The 23,451-nt window shown below is 36.5% G+C and overlaps 1 protein-coding gene across 1 annotated transcript in view; it reads right to left on the reverse strand.

The window, feature by feature from the left end:
* Positions 1-707: 707 nt before the first annotated feature.
* The window catches only part of LOC114492926 (glutamyl aminopeptidase), an 88,096-nt gene continuing 65,352 nt past the window's right edge, over positions 708-23,451 (reverse strand). Inside the window, exons 12-20 of the mRNA XM_028507564.2 lie at positions 22,507-22,643; positions 22,348-22,403; positions 15,800-15,950; positions 11,397-11,470; positions 11,179-11,283; positions 10,920-11,090; positions 8,587-8,727; positions 2,499-2,577; positions 708-1,486 (exon numbers count right to left, since the gene is read on the reverse strand). Coding sequence (XP_028363365.1) covers positions 1,319-1,486; positions 2,499-2,577; positions 8,587-8,727; positions 10,920-11,090; positions 11,179-11,283; positions 11,397-11,470; positions 15,800-15,950; positions 22,348-22,403; positions 22,507-22,643 — 1,082 coding nt within the window. The 3' untranslated portion in view covers positions 708-1,318. The remainder of the gene's footprint in view (positions 1,487-2,498; positions 2,578-8,586; positions 8,728-10,919; positions 11,091-11,178; positions 11,284-11,396; positions 11,471-15,799; positions 15,951-22,347; positions 22,404-22,506; positions 22,644-23,451) is intronic.

Raw genomic sequence — 23,451 nt, forward strand, 5'->3', positions numbered from 1 at the left:
ATTAGGGCACATTGTTATGGAAATAAAGGCAATGCTAAAACTTTGATTGTTTTCATGTGCTTCAATTACTATCAAGCCAATCTTAAATGATTTTATACTTCAGAAGGTTCTAAATAAATTTAGATTTTTCTAAAGATAGAAGATTGGGACATAGTAATTTACCATCTTTTCTACTTATTGGGCTTAAATTGTGGATCTACTAGGCATCAAGTACCATATTAAATATAACTGATGTCTTTAATCAAGTCACGGATTTAAATTTGATCCGTGCTATTCTGTATGGATTAGGATAGGGGTTAATGCATAAAAGTTACTATAAGAAGATATAGCCTCAGATATGCAGAGTCATGCTGCAGACATCCATGTGTTTCCTCATTTTCACACTTAGATTGCTAGGTTAGGTTGAAGCTAAATTTTAATTCCATTTAGTGTTATAGAATAATCAGTCTTTGCTTCTTCCTGACCAGTTTCCAATTATTCAGCCTTTTTCCTCTAAAGTCCATGGAGCAGAGTTAAGCACTATCTTTCCTCTAATTTCATAGCATATTTGAGGGAGCTTTGCAGGGAATGGAACGGGTTGATGGAGTACCAGGCATGAAAAAGGTGGCGTTCTTGAATCAGAGTTGCATTGTGCTAAATTATTCAGGGAACACTGCAGTTGTTATTATTCAAGAGTAAAGTGACACTGAAAAACAATATATATTTTTAAAGTAATCATTCAGATTTATTTTTAAAAGGAGAGGAGAGTTCTCTTGTTGATGTTATAAGAGCAAAGGCAACAGTCAGCCATTTCTTTGGCTAATTCATGCAATCCTTGAGTAAAATTTAAGCTCAGTTACTTTGGTAGGATTTAAAGGAATAAGACATATGTGAATAAAATGGTATTAGATCTGTATAATTCTGAATAATAAAATAAAGATTAAGATGTAATATTGGTCCCTCAAGTACCGGTATTCAACTTTAAAAATCAATCAAGAGAAAAGATTAGTGGTGTTTCTTTGGTACTGAAAATGTAAAGCTAAGACCAAATTGTTCTATTTTCACAGATTTGAGATACAAAGAATGATTTTTAAAGACATTTAAATGGCTATTACATTCTCTTCACTTTGAAAAGAATCTCCTATGAAGTACACTTAGAAGAAATCCCTGAGTACATTAACTCCTTTTTTGTATCTTCTTTCATAAACAATTTTAAAGCTTTGCAAAACATAAAAAAATAATACTCAGAAAAAGCAGAATCTGTGTATAAGGATCCCCCCACAGTGCTTGAATATCAGGTCACTAAATGCTTAATAGTAGAAACAACAGATTCACAAAATTACAATACAATATTTGAACCATTCCTAGGTAAATCCCCAAACCATTCTGCTATACTCTTTCTATTTTGTTTTACCCATTCAATATTGTTTTTCACTGTTTCCAGCACTTGCTCCCTAGATTTTTCTCCTGCTCCAGCTTCTGGATATTTTTTGAAAAAACTCTCCACCTGTAAAAGAGAGGGAAATAATTAAGCAAGTCATTTTAAAGCCCAATTCGTCTTCAAGAATGGCATTTACAAAACAAGATTGGTTTCCTTCTTACCAGAAATTCAGGTTCACTACACAACATTGAGATATATCTTTTGGTCCCTCATTTATATTGAGCCCATCTCTCAGAACAGTCACAATCACCCATGGCTTTGGATGCCTGGCAGAGCATCAAGCCACAAGAGACTCTAACATATGGGGGGAAGGAGGGCAGCAACTAACAGCTGGCATGCCCATTCCTGCTTCTGCTGATTTCTGTATTTTCTGTGCATGTTTCAGGGCAGTCCCTGGAAAATCTGGTCTGTGGCATGATGGCTTTGCTTAGTCTTTCACTGCAGGAGTCAGGGCGTTTTAATATACTTTTAGTTCACTTATTAAGGACTCATAAAAAAGTCTTTGTTAAACTTGTTCTATCCTCCCAATTTCCTCCAGAACTTTCTGTAAAACACAACTGTTTGCCATTTAAAAAAATAACAATTATTTTGTTTCTTAACACACAGAGGAATGTTGACACTCCAATATCTAATAAACAGATACTGAAAATTCATACAATGTGCCCAACATTAATATACATTTTTCCCTCAGGGAACTGAGATGTTTGAAGCACAAAAGATTTGTGTTAAGTTTTGAAACTCCAAAACCATGAATTTTGAAAGGAATCACATTTGGGCCAACTTATACCAGGGTAACAATTACCAGGAAAGGAAAGGCCTACTGTTCATTCGTTGGTAAGCTGAATGATCCCATGCAGACCACTAAAGCTTGCCTTTCTCAGATTCTAAACTTTGTCTGTTTCTTGCTTATTCAATATTTTTTCAGTTTAGAAAAAAATAGGTGTACATTTAATTAGATACAAGAATTATTTCTTTCTCATTCCTCTGATCTGAATAGAAAAGAATACCATCTCTGTTTTGTAGAAAAGTTTAATTTTGTTCCTTCCCAGACAAGTTACAGAGGAATCTGTCTCCATACCTCCCAGAGCTGTAGTTCAGTGTTGAACGGCTCTGCTATTGTGACAATCCGGCCAAGGTATCTGTCATTGAGTGTGTACCTGAAGAGGAGTTTAGGGGAGTAAAAGAGAATATAAGCACACAGAACTTTAAGTCTTTTCTCTAGATGCAAACATTTCCTTTATACTTTGTGTGGCACTCACTCCACTGAGCCACACCAACCAGGGCTAACATAGTCAATAAAATATAATTTTAAAAAAATGTGAACTGTTGAAATGTTAGGGAAGGATAAAATAAAATACATTAATAGATAAAGAAGTAAACAAATAGAAGGGGAAATTTTACATTAATAATTATCACATAGTAGAAGCAGAAACCAAAAAGATAAAAACTGATAAAGTTTGTTGCAGACACTTTTTTTAAAGTTTTATACTAAAAATGCCATCAAACTAAAAGTCATAATTTATTACTTTGATGTAAAAAGAGCAAATATTTTCCCTATATAAAGAATCCTTTAAATTAGTGAGAGGGGAAAATGTGCAAACCTGAAATTAGCAAAATAATGAATCAATAGTTGGCAAAAGAAATATGAAGAGAAAATCAGTGTGTAAAAGACAAAAAGTTCTAATAATTAACCATGATCTTCAGTATACTAGGTCCAATGTTCACTCTTATCCCAGACATCATTGAATTTAAATCCACCATGTCTTTCATCTTTTATCTTAGAAGTCTAAGGCAAGCAATTTCCCTTTACTTAATGTCATCAGTCATTATCCAAAATCTAAGACTCCGAGGTATGTATTCTCAACACTGTTCCCATAATATGTACCACTTTGTCTCTCTGTCTTAGCTTCCTATATCACCCCAGTCTCTTCAAGCCTCAGCCTGTTTCTCTGGAGATATCCCTTTGCAGGGAATACCACTTCCCATTTGGGGAATGTTTATTTTTCCCACACCCTTTGTAGCACTGGGCCAAAAATGGAATAGGTGTGCTGAGCTTCCCATTGCAGCTTCCAGACCATTATTCTTTCATTATTGTTAAAAATGTATGTTCCTTCAGGTTATCCCTCCTCACCTCATTTATGATATACTTTGGTACCTAATCCCAAGCCATTCGATCATGCTGGGCAATTACAAGATTCACATGGACGATCAATATAACATCTTAGCTCCTTCATTTTTTGACTTCCTCAATTCTAGTGATATTTTCTTTACTCAGTTTCAGCCATCAATTCTCATTGTCATACCTTGTGATCATCCTTAAATACTCTTCCTCCAAAATGATTTGTTTATACACCCTCCATGACACAACTTATCTTTTGGTTTCCATTAGACCACTTTTTCCCTTTACCTGACCCTTTGGGGATTTCTGGCCCTTTGGGCATCACTACTCCTACTTTCTCCTGGACCATCAGCTCTTCCTTTTCTTTTGCTTATTTTTCTTATATAGTTTAGATTTCACAGTCTACCATTTTCAGTAACATTTCTGCCTAAGTCCTGAACTCCCTTATATATATATATTTTAAGATTTTATTTATTTATTTTTAGAGAGAGGGGGAGGGAGGTAGAAAGAGAGGGAGAGCAACATTGATGTGAGAGAGAAACACTTATTGGTTGCCTCTCATATGTGACCTGTCTGGGGACTGAACCTTCAACCCAAGCATGTGTCCTGACTGGGAATCTAACCAGTGACCTTTCACTTTGCAGAACAATGCCCAACCAACTAAACCACACTGGTCACTGTTCCCTTATATTTTAATTGTTTGTATCTAGCAGAACTCCAGGCATTTGGATGAAATTAACAGGCATTTTCTCTGTGTTTGCACCAAGTGGCCAAGTTCTATCAAGGGAGGTCACCCAACTTTTCTCACAACATCTCACTATAAATTCATGGATATCTATCTTCAATAAGCTCTCCACCTTCACAATCCTCCTACATTGTTCTGGCCAACTCCTCTTCTTCCTTTTTAAATTGCCTTTTTCAAATGTTTTCACTCTCTTACAACCTCCGAACACTCCCCCTTTTCCTTCCTCCCCCAAAAGACGATCTTGCCTTTTACTTCACAGAAAAAAACATAGTAACTCCGATATCTTTTATCCTACAAATATACATATATACCAATTTTCCTCCTATCACCTGTGCTGTGGTTCCTGTTTTACCCAACTTTCTTAAAAACTTTATTTTAAAAATATTTTTTCTGCCTATTAGATCTTTCATATTAAATCTCTCATTCTTCACTGGGTCTTTCTTACTAGCTTTTAAATATGTTAAACATACTAAAATTATTTCTCAGAGTTAAAGAAAAATCTTACCTTTCATCTGGCATCTCTCTCAGTTTCCTTTCTCTCACTTCCCCCATTTATAGCCAAACTTTTTGAGATATTTCTCTACAGTTCTTGTCTCTATCTCCTCACCACTGACTCTTTCATCTGTTTTAATTTGAGAGCTGCTCCCACCACTCCACTGGAAAACTTTTTCTAGAGTTACAATAGCTTTTATGCCAACAAGTCTAATAAGTATTTTTCAGTCTTCAGTTTACTCAAACCTTAAGTAACTCTTAAGACAAGGGTTCTTAAGAGTTCTTTGACAAGGAACTATAACCTCCTTGAAACAATTTTCACTTTAATATCTTGAAAGAGAATCAAAAGCATTACATACAACAAACTGAATTCAGCATTCTCCTTCTGCAAATCTTATCTTTTCTAGAAATCTAGGCATTATCTTTGACTCCTATTTCTAATCTACCACCCAATTCTAAACGTTGTTCTTATGTCTTCATCTTCATCATTATATCCATAGTCTAATCTACCATTATCCTTTGCCAAAGCTACTGCAATATCTTTCCAACTGCTTTCCCCAAATTCACTCTGGCCTCCATCTAGGCCTGTGCTTTGCCTCAGCACTAGAAATTTCTTTTCAAAGTAAAATTGAACATTTCATTTTCTTACTTATAACCCTTTAGTGAATTATTGCTCTTAGAACAAAAGCTCAAATCTTAATATTACCCTGCAAAGATGGACACTTACCTTCCCTCTTTCCTGATAGAAGCATTCAGCCAGGAATGCTTCAACTCTGGTTCACCCAATTAATTAACTCCTGCCCTTCCTTCAGAATTCAACATAACCATCACTTCCTTTAGGAAAGCCCTTGACTTCCAACTTCTCTTGACTTGGTTGCTTTCCCCTTTATACTATTTCAGGGTGCTCTGAACCTCTTCTGTTTGTAATTATTACAGTTTTAAGTATACAAGAATTTGTGTGACTCTTAAGTTAATATTGGTCTCTATCACTAGACTCTAAGATCCATGAAAACAGGGAAACATTATTTCTCCTAAAAAAACAGACTCAAGGGAAAAATAGTAATGTGACAACAGGGGTTATTTCTAAATAGAATTATGGGTGATTTTCATATCCTTAATTTTGCTTACCTGTATTTTGTACAAAACAGTAACTCATAGTAAGAAAATGAAAATTAAAAGAAACTAACTACACTTAAGTTGCTATCATGATAGTCTATAGATTAAAAGAAAGTCTGCTAATTACATGTAAGAAAACACTTTTTTATCAGTAAGCTTCTTAATTTCAGTGATATTCCTCCTCTGTTTTGTTCTTAGAGACTAAAAATTAAAGGATATATTTGGGAAATAGCAATGAACACACTGAATAAAAAAACACAACTAACTGTATAAATACTAGAATTGTAAGAACAAATTCATTCATACCCAAGAAACCAGTATCAAATAAAGGATAGCATTTAAAAAGAAATATGTTATACATCTATTATATTGATCACTTTTAAAACATTATTTAAATTTCTATTGAATTTATATGAAAATAAACTTCTTAGACTTAATATTTACATAGGTATTATGTTTCTCAAAATAAATTATTTTGACACACACAAGACTTCTGTTTCTCAAATTATTTTGTTAATGGGGTAGTGTTTGAATGGTCTCAGTCATATTCCATAGACTTAATTTTTCAGCTAGAGTTGTAAATTAAAGGCAAACTTTACCACCCTACGTTATTGATTTATTGGGTTCATCCAACTTCACAGTTTTATCTAAGAGTTTAGTGGAATAAATAAAAGCAAAAAAAAAATTCTGAAGTATCTTTGGAACTTGGTGGTTAAGTCTCAAACTGGAAAAGGACTTTAGAGATGTGACCATCAGTTGTCATAAAAACCACATGACAAAAACTTTATTAAAAAGCAACTTTTTTTTGTAGAATGACAATAAATTGTTTAGAAATGGAGGCAATAAAACAACTCACCTTGAAATCTGGAAAAGGTTCAAGAGTTTGGAAATTTTGGATAAAGCTTGGTTCATTTCTGTTTAATTTGTCCTATCCAATGTTAATGGAAAAATTGTATTTATTCAAACTAGTCATAAATAATATTGGGCATCTTGGGCGTGTGTGTCCATCACGCGGTTATTACATAATTTTATGTTTGTGCTCTTTGAAATAATACTTTATGAGAATTAGATTTCTAGACTATGAAGAAATACTAAAATCTTTGGGTGAGGGTTTTGGAACTAGCACTGGAAATTTTTTATCAATTCATTTTTCTTGAAAAAAATTCAGTATTATGTCTAATAGATTTATTTTAAGGCCAGATGTTTATAACTATTATGACAAGATAGCACTGGTTTTTTCTACTTCTTAATTTTTAAGAGGAATAACAATGAACTAATTTTTAAAAGGGAAAAATGAATTATTTGAAATAAATTACACCAGAGCTATTTAAGCCTTATATAAACAGTTTGCAAAATGAACATCATTTATTTGTCTTTTCACAATAATTCAAAAGTAAGCCTTGCTTTTCATCTACATTGGTTTCATGCAGCATACACCAATAAAAGTTTCACAGTCTTTTGAATTAAAACAAAATACATGGTATTTGTCATTAGGCATATATCTTTCAAAATGAAAGGCATTACCTTGCATAATATGAACTGTTACCCCTAGATAATGTGTTCTGAATAAGCAGATTTATTAATTGTAAACCAAGCATTTCATTGAACAATTACAAACAGATGAACAGAGTATCATGTACGTGTGCGTGTACATCAGTCTCCATAGAGATGGATGAGCAGTTACTATTGATCATTGCAAGAATAAAAGAGGCAAAAACTTATCACAAATAGGCAAAAAAAAACCAAAAACAATGTAGGATAACTTGGTTGAGAGTTGGAGACTGAATCTAGATCCCAGAAGGATGGGAAATATGAACTGACATGATGACACTCTGGTGAATTGTAGTGCAGAAAAGAATATAAAGAAAAGTTTTCATATTTGATGTTTCTGATAAGGCAGTCAGTCAGGCAGTGTTGGCGGGAAGACAGAAGAGACTAGGAGGGGCTAACAGAGGCTATTTCTTGGTGTGGGGATTTCAGCTGGTAAAGGTCTTCTGGTCAGTGTTTTCATATTTGTTTGGGATTTTATTTTTTGCTCTGTCAAAGAAATATCCTCTTAATGGAAAATAAGCATTAAATTTAGAGAATCAGGACCAAAAATAGCAATATTTCACTTGTAGGGGGCTGAAGAAATTAAAAAATTGGGAAAGAATTTCTTTAGTTAATTTGCTGTTTTCCATTTTTAAACAGTTATTGCCTGGGAAGTGTAGATTCCTTTTAAGAACGTCTCAAATTACCTGAAGTTTAACTACCTGGTCAAGAGAGATAAAATTTATCATTCACATAAGCCTAGTAAGATATAGGGCTCTAATTTGAACCCACGTCTCAAAATTCCCATTTAGTTTTCATTAAATGCTGATTGAGAACTAAATATGTTCCTGGCATTATGCTAGGTACTATCACAACAGGCAGAACTACATTAACTTGTTTTAACCAAACTAAAAGTAATGTGATTTAGGCATCTCTCCAGATCTCAGAATTCTACAGATGAGGTGGAATACTTTCCAAAAATAAATTATGATGAAAATTAATTAGTACACTGCTTCCCTGGAAGGAAAATACCATGACCCTTTAGCTCTGGTAATACGCCATTTCAGATACTGTATAAATGTCAGAGACAGTACAGTAAAGAGAGAAAGAATTGCAGACAGTATCCAACAAGGAGAACAACAAACCATTATCTGATCATCCCACCTGTTGACTAGATATTCCCAGTTGTTCTGTATCCAGTTCCAGGCCATGTTCTTCCCATAGCTGTTATATGAGATATATCGGATGACTGTAAACACATCCTGAGATTTAATGACGTTTGAGTCCTTGAGCAAATCCAAATACCTAAGAGAAGCCAAAAATTCAACATGAACTTTTAATGTCCATTTATCCTTAGCTAAATTCCAAGAGAACAAAGCTTTCAATCCTGTAATTCAATTCTTGAGGCACCAACCAACCAAGTTAATTAAATATGAAAAATAATAAAACACAATTTAAAACTTTCTAAAATATTTAACTTTTTTTAAAAAGCAATCTATAATTTTGAGGGCTAGTGAGATGTAAACTATAGAAACATTAAAACTGGAATTATTTTGAAAGTACTAAAAATAATAAAGAAACACAATTTTACTATTAATTATTTTGTGACAACATGGATGGAACTTGAGAATATCATGCTAAGCAAAATAAGTCAGACAAGAAAAGCCGAGAATCATAATGATTTCACTTCTATGTGGCATACAAAACTGAAAGCAACAAATAAACAAACAAAAACTCATAGACCCAGACAACAGTGTGGTGGTTGGCAAAGGGGAGGAGGTAGGAAGACTTAAAGGGTAAAGGGGCCAAGTATATAATGACAGCAGATGACTGGACTTTGTGTGATGTATCATAGAATTGTACACTTGAAACTTACATAATTTTATTAACCAATGTCACCCCAATAAATAACAAAAATAAAAAATAATTCTATAGAATAGAAGCATTTTGCCCATTTACCTATTATCCCACTGACCTATAAAAAAGAAGCCAGTAAGTCAAGGGAAAGTATTTATGCTCTGATTTCTGTGGGATAACAGTTAAGTCTCATTTGTTCTTTCATTGATTGTAAGAAAAAATCTCCTAACATAACCTGTGTAGTAGGATTAGTTGGCTATAATTATAGTATAATTCAAATAAGTCCAAATCAATAGATGAAGAGACCAAACCAATAGATTTTTATTAAATTTGTGCCACAGTTGTATATGGAAGGAATATCTCAACATGATGTAATCCACTGAAATTCCAGGAACTGCACTAAAGTGGTGGGCCCCTGAATTTTTGTGCAATTTACCTTTTACCCTTCAGTTCACAAGAGTCTAGTAAGGCATCTAAGTATTTGCTAATTTTCTCATCAGATACAATTGGCACAATGCCATCCACATAATAGATCAATGTGATGTTCTGTGGACTGTCAGGATGCTCAAGCTTTTGGTAGGCTGTCTTAGAGCAGTGAGCAGGAGAACTGACATATAGACCTGAAGTAAGATGGTGATGGTGCACTGCTGGCCCTGTCAGGTATAGACAGTTTCTGGTAGTCATTACAAACTGGTTATTGTATTTGTAATTTATAATTTACATTCTGCCTTTCTCATGAACCCTTAAGTTTTTCAGGGGTAGATATCATGTTCAATTTTAGTTCCACAATCTATATGCCTATACCAAGAAATAACATTAGATTTGGTTAAATTAATAAAGTAAAAAATTCAGAAACCACAACTAAGTAAAAAATGAGTTAAGGCAGAAGTTAGTTGACTTGCGGCATAGGTGTGGAGTAGAAGATTCATAGATGAGCTTCAAGAAGCCTTTATACCTTCTAAATGAAATGTAAATACACTTCATTTGTGTGTGTACACATATTGTGGCAGACACTCCTCTGCTGACAGACGCCTGCTCTGGATCAAGCTGTCCTTGATCCTAGGAAAGCTAGACTCCCATCCTGGCTCCAGGGTAGTGTGACTGATCCAAGCCAGTCAAACACTTCAAGTTCATCCTTATCCACAAATGATTGGGTGGTAGACCCAGAGTATGACCAAGAATGATCAAGTGTGACCCACTTCTGGACTGTGAGGGGAAGTGGAGATAACTGATCTCTTAACATAAAAGACATAGCCTTGTGAGGAGGAGCTCTTTTGCTCCTGTCCTGCTTCCACTGAACATACGAGTACATGTATGAAGACAAAATGGTTAGAAGTCTAGAGGTCAGGAGACATCCAACATGTTGAGGATGACAGAACAGAAAGAAAAAGAGACTAGGTCCAGGATGAATATTGAACCACTGCTCACAACTGAAAACTGTCTACCTTTTGAATTTTTTCATATGAGATTACATTTATTTACTTCTTAAGCTACTGTTACACAGATAGTTTCTTACAGGAAAAAAAAAATTTATAATAGATTTTCTTGGAAACTTATACTTTAATAGCATCTATAAGAGACTGTGACACAAAAACCATCAAATACCATTCATAGAAGTGGGGGAAAAAGCTCCAAGCTACCTTGACAACAGAGTAATGTTCCTCACGGATGCTAATGCATACAGCAGTTTTTCTTTTTCTTGAGCTAATGAACTCTTCTGGTACTGATCAAGAGTGTAGTTCCATGAAGTCTCATTGCCAGAGTTCTGCATTCCATACCGATACACCAGAAGCCTGAGATTTACAGGAATCCTAGAAGAATAAACAGTGTTTCAAAAATTTTAATGTTTTGTTTCACAATTTAAAGTCTTCTGGAAATGAAAACATGGTGAACAGTCACCTTACAGTCCCAGTGAGCCACTGCTGAAATAACTGGGAAGCACTGTCCAAGGCTTTTTTGTCTCCCAACTTGCAGGCGAGCCCCAGCACAGAAGCACGGAGCAACCTTAGAAAACAAACACACACAAAGGTGGGCCTGATGCACTTTTCAACACAATTTAGAACAAACAAACAAACAGATACTGAATGGATATTTATTTTAAAAATGTAAAAAATCACCTTGTGAGGTGGTCTCCAGTATCATTCCATGTCAGAACATCTGCAACTGGCTTTACTTGATCTCGGAAGTATTCCTGAAATAAAAGCACCACGAACAATGAGTAATCATTCATTATTTATCAATAGTCTTTCAGTTATTATAATCTACAGCCCCCTAGAAAATAACCTTTTCTCCTACTAGTTCAGAGAACTTTGGGCCTGTCATTAGGAAAGAGATGTATTCAGTTTTCATCACATTGTAATATTGCTTCAATCCTGAAAATAAGAACATCTTTTTTTTATTTTAATCATTGTTCAAATACAGTTTTCTCCCTTTTACTCCCATTCCAGCCCACCTACCCAACTCTCCCCCCTTCCCTCCCATTACCACCCTCCCCCTAGCTTTTGACCATGTGTCCTTTAAATTTGTTCCTGTAAACCCTTCCCATTCTCCCCTGAAAGTCCCTCTTCTCTCTCCTCTGGTCACTGTCACCCTGTCTTCTATTTCAGTGTCTTTGACTCAATTTTCCTTGTTTCTTTGTTTTGTTGTTTAGGTTCCTGTTAAAGATGAGATCATATGGTATTTGTCTTTCACTGCCTGGCTTGTTTTGCTTAGCATAATGCTCTCCAGTTCTATCCAGGCTGTTGCAAAGGGTAGGAGCTCCTTCTTTCTTTCTGCTGCATAGAATTCCATTATGTAAATGTACCATAGTTTTTTGATCCATTCATTTACTGATGGGCATCTAGGTTGCTTCCAGCATCTAGCTATTGTAAATTGTACTGCTATGAACTTCAGGGTGCAAAGAAAACATCCTGAGCATTCTCTGGTGTTTTATAAAACTTTGGGTAAGCCCCTTTTAGTTTCCACTTCTTACTTAACACTTATAGGAAACAGAATAACACTTGACATACTTGCTGCACTGAGAAGTTTGCTCAAGTATTGATGAAATAATAATGTTATTTCAATATCTGTATTTTGCCTTTGGATTTACAAAGGATGTTTATATTATATAACTTTAACTGTCCCATTAGCATAGGCAGCCAAGTGCTGACATTCTTACTGTACAAAGGAAATTAAGACTCACAATATTAAACCATTTGTCTAAGTTCTTTCATTTACCAAGTGGAAGAGACAGCAATTCTAATCCAGAATTTGTTTAAAATTACAAAAGTGTTTTACCAAAGTGCTACAGAAATCATAAAGCAAAGTATTTAGAATATCTTATAATAAAATCTAAATGTAAAATAACTTAGTAATAACAAGGAAATATCATGTTATGTTTTGGAAAGAATAAATTCATTTTGACCTAGAAGAATTCATTAAAAAATAGATTAACTTAGTATCTATGACTTAAAATGTTGCCTATTTAAAAAAAGGTGTTATTTATTTTTTATAGAGAGGAGAAGAAAGAGAGAAAGAGAGGGAGAGAAAGAGCAATGTGAGAGAGGAAGTGACTGGTTGCCTCTCATATGCACCCCAGCTGGGGACCAAACCTGCAACCCAGTCAGATGCCCTGAACAGAACACAACCAGTGACCTTTTGCTTTGCAAGATGATGCCCAACCAACAGAGCCACACCAGTCGGGGCAAAATGTAGCCTATTTTAAATAAATATTAATTATTGTAATTCTTATAACACTAAAATATGCCTTTAAGTGGTATATTGAACCAGAAATGTTGATACATTTCATGGTGAAAAAATAAATAGCAGACTTCTGGTCAAGATGGTAGCATAGGTAAACACAGCTCACCTTCTCACACAACCACATCAAAATTACAACTAAAATATAGAAAAACCATCATTCAGCACCATCAGAAACTGAGTTGAATGGAAGTTTGACAACTCTGGAATAAGAGATACTGTATCTATCCAGGCTGGTAGGAGGGGTGGAGATACAGAACAGAGTGGTCTCACATCCATGTGTAATGGATAAACATTTGGGAGAGATATCTTGGGAGTGAGGAGTCTCAGCCTCATACCAGGCCCCCCAGCCCAGGGTTCCAGTGCCAGAAAGTAAAGTTTCCATAACTACTGGCTGCAAAAAAAGTGAGGATTGAGTTGGTGGAAGAAAATTCTGGAGTCCCAAGCAGTTCCTCTTAAGAACCCACACATGGACTTAGACTCATTCCCTCTGAGATCCAGCATGGGGTAGCATCTTGAAAGGCTGCCATGGCATACAGGGAGAAACTGAAGTATCTGGCATCATGGCATGAGCTGGGAAACAGCTTTCTCCCAGACAAAAAGGCAGGCAGAGATCATCGTCCCTTTTCTGAACACTCACCAAACAGTGCCACAGAGCCAGCAGGTTGGTACCATATCTGATACTCCATCAACCTGGCTAACACTGTTTTCCCTACTCTGGAGATCCCCAAAGACTCATTCCACCCAACTTACCTGCCCACCCAAGCTGCTTTTCCATATGAATGACTGGTCTTGGCTCATGTTTCACAACTTCCTAAATCCTCTCAAACAAGAAACAGCTGTCCTCAGCAACCTCCAGCCCAAGTACCTATTGCTAAGTGGCCCCAGGATGGACACTAGCAGCAGTCACCTTAGACTCACAGCTTGGCTTCACCTGTGATCTCCAAGCACAGCACAAGTAGCAGCCATCTCAGATTGCTTTATAGCTCAGGCAGGGTGGCCCCAGGCAGAACACAAGTCGGGGCTGACCTTGGCCTGCACCACCCTGGAAACCACTGAGCCTGCCCACCCACTAGACAGCTAAGACCATATGAGAGCACCACCACCCTGCCCCTGCACAGCTGATCCTACACAGAGGTCAGAGGTTGGTGGTCAGTGGTCACAGCCAGTCCTTGCAGCTGACTGGCCTGGGTAAGTCCCTCCCATTGACCTGCCAACAGCAATCAAGGCTCAACTACAAGAGGAGTGTGTCCTCAGCCCATATGAAGGGTACACCTCAAGTACCCAGCTTGGGTGATAGGAGAGGCTTCTGTTCCACTGGACCCTACAGGACACCTATTACATTAGGCCATGGCACCAACACAGGAAGTCATAGCAGCTCTACCAAATACATAGAAACATGAACCAAATGAAAGAACAGAACAAAACTCCAGAAAAAGAACTAAACAAAATGGAGATAAGCAATCGATCAGATGCAGAGTTCAAAACACTGGTTATAAGGATGCTCAAGGAACTTAGTGAGGACCCGAACAGCAACAAAAGATCCAGTCAGAACAGAAGAATATAATGATTGAAGGAAAGAACAATTCACAGGGAAGAAACAGTAGAGTGGATGAGGCTAAGAATCAAATCAATGATTTGGCACATAAGGAAGCCCAAAACAACTGACCAGAAGAAAAAAGAATCCAAAAAAATGGTGACAGTGTAAGCAGCCTCTGGCACAACTTCAAGCCTTCCAACATTCGTATCACAGGGGTACCAGAAGGAGAAGAGAAAGAACAAGAAATGGGAAATCTATTTGAAAAAATAATGAAAGAAAATTTCCCTAATTTGGTGAAGGGAATAGACATGCAAGTCCAGGAAGTACAGAGTCCCAAACAAGATGGATGCAAAGACACCCACTCTAAGACACATCATAATTGAAATGTGAACAGTTAAAGATAAAGAAAGAATCTTAGCAATTAGTTACCTACAGGGGAATTCCCATAGGACTGTCAACTGATTTCTCAAAAGCAACTTTCAGGCTGGAAGGGATTGGCAAGAAACAGTCAAAGTCATGAAAAGCAGGGACACACAGCCAAGATTGTTCTACCCAGCAAAACTGTCATTTTGCTGGGTACAGATCAAAGCACAGATAAAGAGCTTCACAGACAAAAAAAACTAAAAGAGTTCATCATCACCAACCATTATTACATGAAATGTTAAATGGACTCATTCAAGAAAAAGATTAAAACTATGAACAATGAAATGGCAAATACATTCTACCAACAATTGAATCTAAGAAAGAAACTAAGCGAACAATAAGAACAGAGACAGAATTATGGATACAGAGAGCATTTTGATCGTTGCTAGATGGGTGGGGGTTATGGGGAATGGGTGAAGAGGTGAGGGAATTAAGAAGTACAAATAGGTAGTTACAGAATATCCATGGGGATGTAAAGTACAGCATAGGGAATGGAGTAGCCAAAGAATCTATACACATGACCCATGGGCATGAATGTGGGGATTGCCTGAGGGAGTGGGGAGTGCTGGGTGGAGTAGGGTGAAGGAGGAAAAATTGGAACAACTGTAATAGCATAATGAATAAAATACAATTTAAAATAAAATGAAAATGGAAAAAATAGTACCTCTTTGCTTCGACTAGTCAAGTCATTGTACTTTCCTTTGACTTCACTTGGCAGGGAAGATATGTTTTATCTCCCAGGAGCTCCTTCTCTCAGAAATTTTCCTATTCTGCTAATAACTAAACATTTACTTTCATACAATATACCATTAACGTTACCTCAATCATAGGGTATAGCTCTTTATCATCTTCAAACATGCTAATAATATAGGTTACAGCTGAAATGGCTCTCTGCCATGGTAAAAAATCCTCTTCCTTTTTGAGATACTTGGTCAAGTTCAGAGCCACCTTATAATCCAGAAGTTGAGCTCTAAGAAAGGAAAAACAAACCACAGTTAATTAAAAAGATTAATTACCTTCCATTTAACTGAAAGAATTAATATGGGGATTACAGATTTCAATGTTAATGAGAATCCTTCAATTACACAATTTAGAAATGTATGTATTTTTTGAAGCTTAAGCAAATAGTTTTGTTCACAATGATATATTACACTTTCAAACATTTAATAGTAAATGGAAAGAAAGAACATTAAGATGTACATTTGAAAAATCTGTGGCAAAATTTGAGATATAACAAAAGTTATGTGATTAATATTGATGAATAGAAACTTTTAAATGTTAGGTTTATAAACTAATTACAATAGACAAATACATCATTATTAATGTATCTGAATGAAATTATTTGCATTTGAAATGAAGAAGCATGAATAACAGTACAATTCATGAATACTTAAAACATTCCAAGTGAACTTATATTCCCATAAAACATCTCCTGTTTTATTCATTTCCCAATAAAATAAATAAACATAAACCTTGTTCCACCAGAAAATTTGAAGCTACTATTGGCACTTCAAAGTTTAAAGAATCCCATTTCTTCCTCCTTAGAGAGAACTCTAGAATCTTTTGAAATCATATTCTTAGAAATCTGTCATGCTTCAATTTGTAGCCTAGGTTTTAGGAAGAATTTGATGAAAATCTTATTTTTCTCAATTATATTTGTAAGTTTCCATTAAAAATACATTTTAAATTATTGAATTGGTAACACTGAAGCATTAAGTGCTATTATGTTTGAGGTCATTTTGTGAATAAAGAATGATGTAATTATATTTTGACTTCTCCCTAAGAGTTTGATTAGAGGATGAACTAGTATTGGAGAGATAGATAAGAATAAAAATCTTCGGCATCATATGATTTTTAGTAATGAGATATGATACAGAGTTTTCTTTTCAGTTCAAGGAGCTGATTTCTCTTATTGTCTCAGTTCCTGATCTGATTGAGGAGTTACATTTTGGAGTGTTTGGCCTCCTTTTAATAAAAGTATAAATAATATTGAGAAATGGAGTGTTTTGTTGAGAATATGTGTTAAGTAAAAAACTGTAGAACGCTGTGTTGACATCTGAAACTTGATAATTTGCTAATTTTAATCATTCTCTGTTTTTCCAGAAGGATAGAGCAACAATTACATCCAATCAGTGTTTTTTTTTAGGATAACGCTGCAGAATAGTTGTTGCTCTAAGGATCAAATTAGCAAAGAGGTTAGTGAAATTTTAGAAAGAATGGCAGATAATTTGGTCAGAAATCAAGTGGGCTGCATACCTCTGGGAGGTGAAAAGATTAGAAGGGTCTTGGTTCCTAGGACCAGAAGAGTTGGTTATTTGGGCACCATAAATCTGATGACCCAAAGGTTAGAGGCCCTGACTGAGTGCTATGTATTCAAATGTTGAAAAATCAATGTCTTCTTCTGGTGTCTTATTTTTCCAACACACTTGATGATAGCTATGCAATAGTTCCACTTTGGTATCCCTTATTTTCTTAAAGTCTGAGTCATATGGCCAGAACACTGGAATGGGAGTGAATTTTTGATGCTTGATATTACAGGAGATAATATTTTGATAATTAAGATAACGTACTTTTCATTTCCCACAAGCCATGTTACTCTGCAGCTCCTACCCATGGGATCAGTGGTATTTGATACCTCAGAGGAAAAACGTTACCATTTAGAACCATGATTCCCAAATTTAAGTCTGTATCAGCAGTACTGGAAAGCCAGTTAAATCATACTCTTGGGTCTCATTCCCAGAATTTCTGATTCAGTGGGTCTGGAGTAAGGCCTAAGTATTTGCATTCCTCACAAGTTACTAGCCAATGCTGATACTGCTGGGACCACATGTGAAGAACTGGTTTTTTAGAACAGAGACTTCTATAGTGCCCCACCCATATCTCTTTACAGCTCTGTGTTGGCTCACAGTTGCCACCTTCTGAAGGCCAGAAACATCTATCTTGCCTAAGAGGTTATACAACCCTTACTCCTGACCATTAATCAATCATCTGATTCAGGAATGCAGCAAGCCATCCTGGGTTCTTGTAGTAGATCCTACTCTGTGGCACAATTCATAGCTTCCTAGTAGAATCTGACAAAGCCTGGCTCCAGATCAGACCATGTCTTTGCTCAGCTCTTCCTCCCCATTCCAACCTGGTTTGCGTACTCTCTACCTCAGGAGAGTATTCTGTCAATAACTACATGTACAAAACCTCCCATTTCAGACTCTGCTTCTAGGGAACTCCACCTAAGACAGCATCCTTATTCAACTTTGAGTCTCAAGCTTCATTTCTTTTTAAATCCATGGCAAACAGCAGTTCTGAAAGCCAGACTTCATTGAGAATTTTCTTTATTCCAAAATCTTCCATTTATACAATGAGAACCCAGCCTAAAGGACTCAACTCATAGAATTTTCTTATAATTCATTGTGTAGAGAGAATGGAGGCTATAACTTAAAGAAAAGTTCCCCCCAAACTCAATGGAGAAGAAGAGGACAACGGGGTCCTCTGAGGGAATTCGAGTTCTCCTGTCCTGGGCCGAGACACCCAGGAGAACTGTTTCAGGAATCCTGCAACAGAGGTTTGTTTTTGCTTCCCTGGGTATGACTGCAAGGTCCTTCTCAGAGAGGTCTGGGTTAAGCATAGTGTCTTGTTAAACATGGCTCTGGAAGGGGACATTAGAACAATTGAGAGAGGTACCCGGGTGGATGGAACTGACCCCACGTGCTCATGTCCAGCAAAGCCGTCAGGTGGTGTGGAGAGCTTTGGAAAGTTCCCATGTATCTGGTCTCAACATTAACGTGCCACTGAAATTCAGATTTCTGGCTTAAAACAGTCAGACCCCTTTTTACCTTTCCCCATTTGCCTACGTCTCCCTATTATTTACAAAGGACTGTCCATGAGGAGGCATGACAGTTGCTTATCCAGTTCTGTGCTGTCCTCTGGTTACCGCTGCAAACACCTATAAAATGGTAAAACTGGTCATCTCGGCATGGCTGACGCTCCCCTGGTGGTCTTTATTTGCTAACCTGGCCCTCTACTTACATATCAATGGAGCCACTGATCCTTTAAACTTGGCCGGAATTCTGTTTGTATCATTAGCTTAGGTGTGCTTTTAAGCCAACCTCTGTGCCATTCCTCCCTCACCCAGAAACTCCTGCTCCTGCCATGGACCTGTTAGTCACCTCTCCTTTCCCTTATGTTAGTCTTGACCCCTCTCCTGGCTTTAGCACACAGTGGGCTGCAGAGCACAAAATAAGCTATTGAAAAGGATAAAATCTACCATAACAGGTGTACAACAAAGAGTTTTTTTCTGCCTCAGTTTTGGCAAGGGCCCAAAACTCGGATCTTTGGCCTACCCTCCAAATTAAGATGCAGCCCACAAAATTGGAGCTAACATAGTCAGAAACAGGTTTTGTGACCCTTAGCTAATAAGCCACCACCATCCTAGTAAAGAGGTTGGAATAGCTAAGTGGGAGAGAGTGACATTTTAGAAGAGGGCTGTGGGAGTGCTGTCAGACTACTGTGAGGTTGTCCCCTCACATCAAACTTAAGAAAGGGGCCTTTAATGGGACCACTTGAAGAATTTTACAGGCGTATCCTGGATCTCGGAGGTACAGTGGCCTGATGTCTAACTCCCTACCCTGAGAAATCTAAAGAATAAGGGGTCGTGTTTGGCTAGTACTATGACCTCAGACTGAAGTAGTGGGACAATGGAGTGACCTGTCGTTTCAGACTTTGTCAGGGAAAAGGATACACGAATACCTGCTATGGACCAGAAGTGGGTCAGAGGTAGTCACTTGCCCCTCAAGATAACTGCAGGAGAAACACCCTTGGCCATGAAATGGGTATGAGCAGCAAAAACCCATGAAAATACCACACAAGAAGAATCAGTGTTAAACATCTCCAAGGTGCAGAGAGGAGCAAAAGTAGACAGCACGTCAAGAGTTTCCTCCTTTCACCTGCTCTCCTTGCTTTGAGGCTGGACGGACCAGAGGCAGCATAACAGGTGAGAAGCAGATGTTCCACACAGGGAAATGGAGAGGAAATCAAGCACCTTGTTCCCCTTGCAGGTAGCTTGGCCTGATGCTGGCCCAAGTTGGGGGCTGGGAGAAACTTTGAAGTTGACAACTTTGATGATTTCCTTGGGCTGGGCATAGAATCAAACTGAGCTTCTTTGGGGGACTGACTCAAAGTGACAGGGTGAATTTTCACACATTATCTTAACAAATGTGTCTGGCTGGATATTCCATCCAGGGTAATAAGAGTCCTAGCTCCTTAAATGTGGGACAACGGAATCAAGAATACATTTACTTTTAGATGCACCCTTTTGGTCCTACTTATGCAACATGATATCTTGTAGTTACACTTCTTTTTGAACACCTGAGTTCCACCTGAGCAGAACTGTGTAAATTCTAGTCCTCCCACGGACACTTCCCTATTTCACTAAACATTTCTCCTTTTCTTCCTCCTAAGGTTTCAGACTGGTCTGGACCCGTCGCTAACTAAAACTGGTGGAGTGTGTTCCTCTCGGAGTCCTGCTTTGCTCATGTGTTGCAAAAGGAAATTGGACGATAGCTCAATAGCTTAGGTTATATTTCAGGTCTTTTCTGGATTGATTTTTGTGTGATTCTTCAAATTTTGGGGTTTTCAAATTTGTTTCACTTTCTTTCTGCAGCTCTTCAAAATTTTATGGGGCTATGGCGAAGGAGCTGAGCAAATGTAAGAAAGTCTTTCACTTGTGTGAGTTATTCACTTTATACACGGTTCCTCAGAGAGAGCTGTTCAAGTGGCTTTCACTCCTTAAAGCAAAAAGAACTGTGTGCACTGTGCTGTGATGGGATTTAAGCTATAAAGGTATCACAGTTCTGTGTAATTTTTAACAGCAAAGATGCTAAGCTTTGGAAAAGGTTATTATATATTCACAAGAGAGTTTTCCTGAAGACAATTTCTAATGGTTCTATTATAATTTCCTATGTCTACACAGTGGCTGGTACAGAGTAGACACTCAATGAGTATTTATTAAATAAGTGACTGACATACTGTAATATAATGAAAATACAATATCATTTCCCCTTCTCCACAGGGGACACATTCCAAGACTTCCAGTGGATGCCTGAAAACTGTGGAGAGTACCAAACCCCATATATATATGTATATATATATATATATATATATATATATATATATATATATATATATGCACGCATATATGCATGTATGCATGTATTGGATACATATATATGTATGTGTATATATTTCAATACATATATATATTCATATATACACATATATATATTCCAATACATGCATACCTGTGATCAAATTTAATTTATAAATTAGGCACAGTAAGAGATTAACAACAATAACTAATAATAAAATAGAGTAATTATAATATACTGTAATAAAAGTTATGTGTCAGACTCCAGTTGACCTCAAGTAACTCAAACTAAGAAAAGCAAAACCATAAATAGGGGGAGACTACTATAATTAATTTGTTATATACCCAGGAAATTAAACTTGGAGATTCACTAAAGTGAATCATAGTGTTTATTACCTAAAAGGGATGCTACATTACAAATTCAGAAGAGCTTTTCTAAATGCTTCCTTGTTGCCACTAATCAATGGTGGGTGCATTTTTACAATTTGCTGAGTACGCACTGGAGTTGTGTCTCATTCTTGGTACCTAACTTGTATTTAGCATGAAGCCACTACATGGCCAGCAAAAAAGTCAGCTGTGTTCCTAGCTCCCACAGAAGTGCCACAAATTCAACAAATACCTATTGAATTACTGATGTTAGACTACCTGAAAAAAAAAATTAAACCCTAGAGTTACTACCCCATCCCCCCAGTCTATGTTAATTATTTTTTTAAGTGTAGGTCGCTTTTAGGCCATGAAAAAAAGTCAAGTTTTCTAATGGTATTTTAATTCTGCACAATCCTAACACACCATGTCTCATTCCTCTTACTCCTATGACCTGAATGGTATGTGATGACTCCAGCCATAAAAATCTTACAATGTGCTTCCACTCACAGAATTGAGTTTACAAAACACATTGTTTATCTTTTTCCTAAATCAAATTAGGAAGGTGTACTTTTAAGCATTTGCAAACTTCATTCCTAATTAGCTCAAGGACTCTGATACAGACAAACTCTACTCAGAATCAACAAGGTGGGTGAGTTTTTGTGTGTATGTTAAGGGCACTATTGGTATTCTGCCTATGAGGTTCATATGAATTTTAAAAAAAGAGTCAAAGAATAATTTTATACATAGTGGCATTGGATATTTTAAACTAAAATTAATTGTTAACTTTTGTTCTAATTCATTTTGAAAAATTAAGACAAAATTCACGGTATTTTAAATGATCTAATCTCATTCCAAAACCCACCTTGCCAAGGCAAAAGCATCATCAATAAGACTTGCACGATCAGCGGAGGAAAAGTTCTGGGGAGACGAAGAAAAAGAGGTAAGAAACGTGATACTTAAAGTGTTAAGATGCTGTTCTTAGAACGGAAATAAAACAACTCATAGTCATTGTTACTCTTACCTTGGGGTTGGTGTTAAGACTGGTAGCTATCAGGTCCCAAGTTGGTACTTCATAATTTACACGATAAAACCCAATGTGATCTGGGTTTATTTTGAGAAAACCATTTCCACTTGTATAAGAAGGGTTCAAAGTGATTCCTGTGATAGTAAATAAACACTAATGAGAAACATACTTGCATACAATGTAAACACAGAGAAATTAGGCCCAGAGGGTAAAGAAAAAAGAGAAGAAATATTAGGTCAAAGAGCTGAGTTTGACTTATATCGAAACCCCAAAGCCTAATTCTTATTTTGTTGCCCAATGTTAGAATGTCACTATAATATGTGAACTGAAAAAAAAAAAAGAAATATAAATAAGTAGCATGTAATTTGTGATTTGTATTTCTTACTGGCAGAAGCTCACCAAAAGGTCAAAATAATTTTGTGCTCATCAATCCTTCAATAAAAGAAAATAAAGCCTAAAAACAAGGAGGTCATGAGGGATTAATCACACAAAGAATATTCACTGGAACAGCCTGGCGAGGGGACGAAAATGTAAAAACATTTAAAAGAATAGTTTGTTTATTAAAATCAACATTCACATTGATGGGAATGACTATTGCTATGCAGGATGATTTGAGAATCAGTAAAACTTTTAAAATGTCAAGGCTTATGCTAAAACTGAAATCCAAAGGTGACACTTTTTACTTTATAATCCATTTCATACTCGCTCTTCCAATTTTATCTGTGTAAAGTCTACTTTATTTCAATTGATTACATCAATGCTTTTTCATCAATGGATTTTTCTGAATTAACTTTTTAAAGTAGCACCCACTATTTATATAAGGCTCCAGTAAATAGATTTTTAGGAGCTCAACATCGAAGGAACACAGACTTATGATTTAGGTAAAATATACCCTTCACATAATAGCTATGCCCTGACATGGCCAGATTTGTTAGGAATACT

The sequence above is a fragment of the Phyllostomus discolor genome, chromosome 1 (assembly GCF_004126475.2).
Source record: "Phyllostomus discolor isolate MPI-MPIP mPhyDis1 chromosome 1, mPhyDis1.pri.v3, whole genome shotgun sequence".
Classification (NCBI taxonomy): Eukaryota; Metazoa; Chordata; class Mammalia; order Chiroptera; family Phyllostomidae; genus Phyllostomus; species Phyllostomus discolor.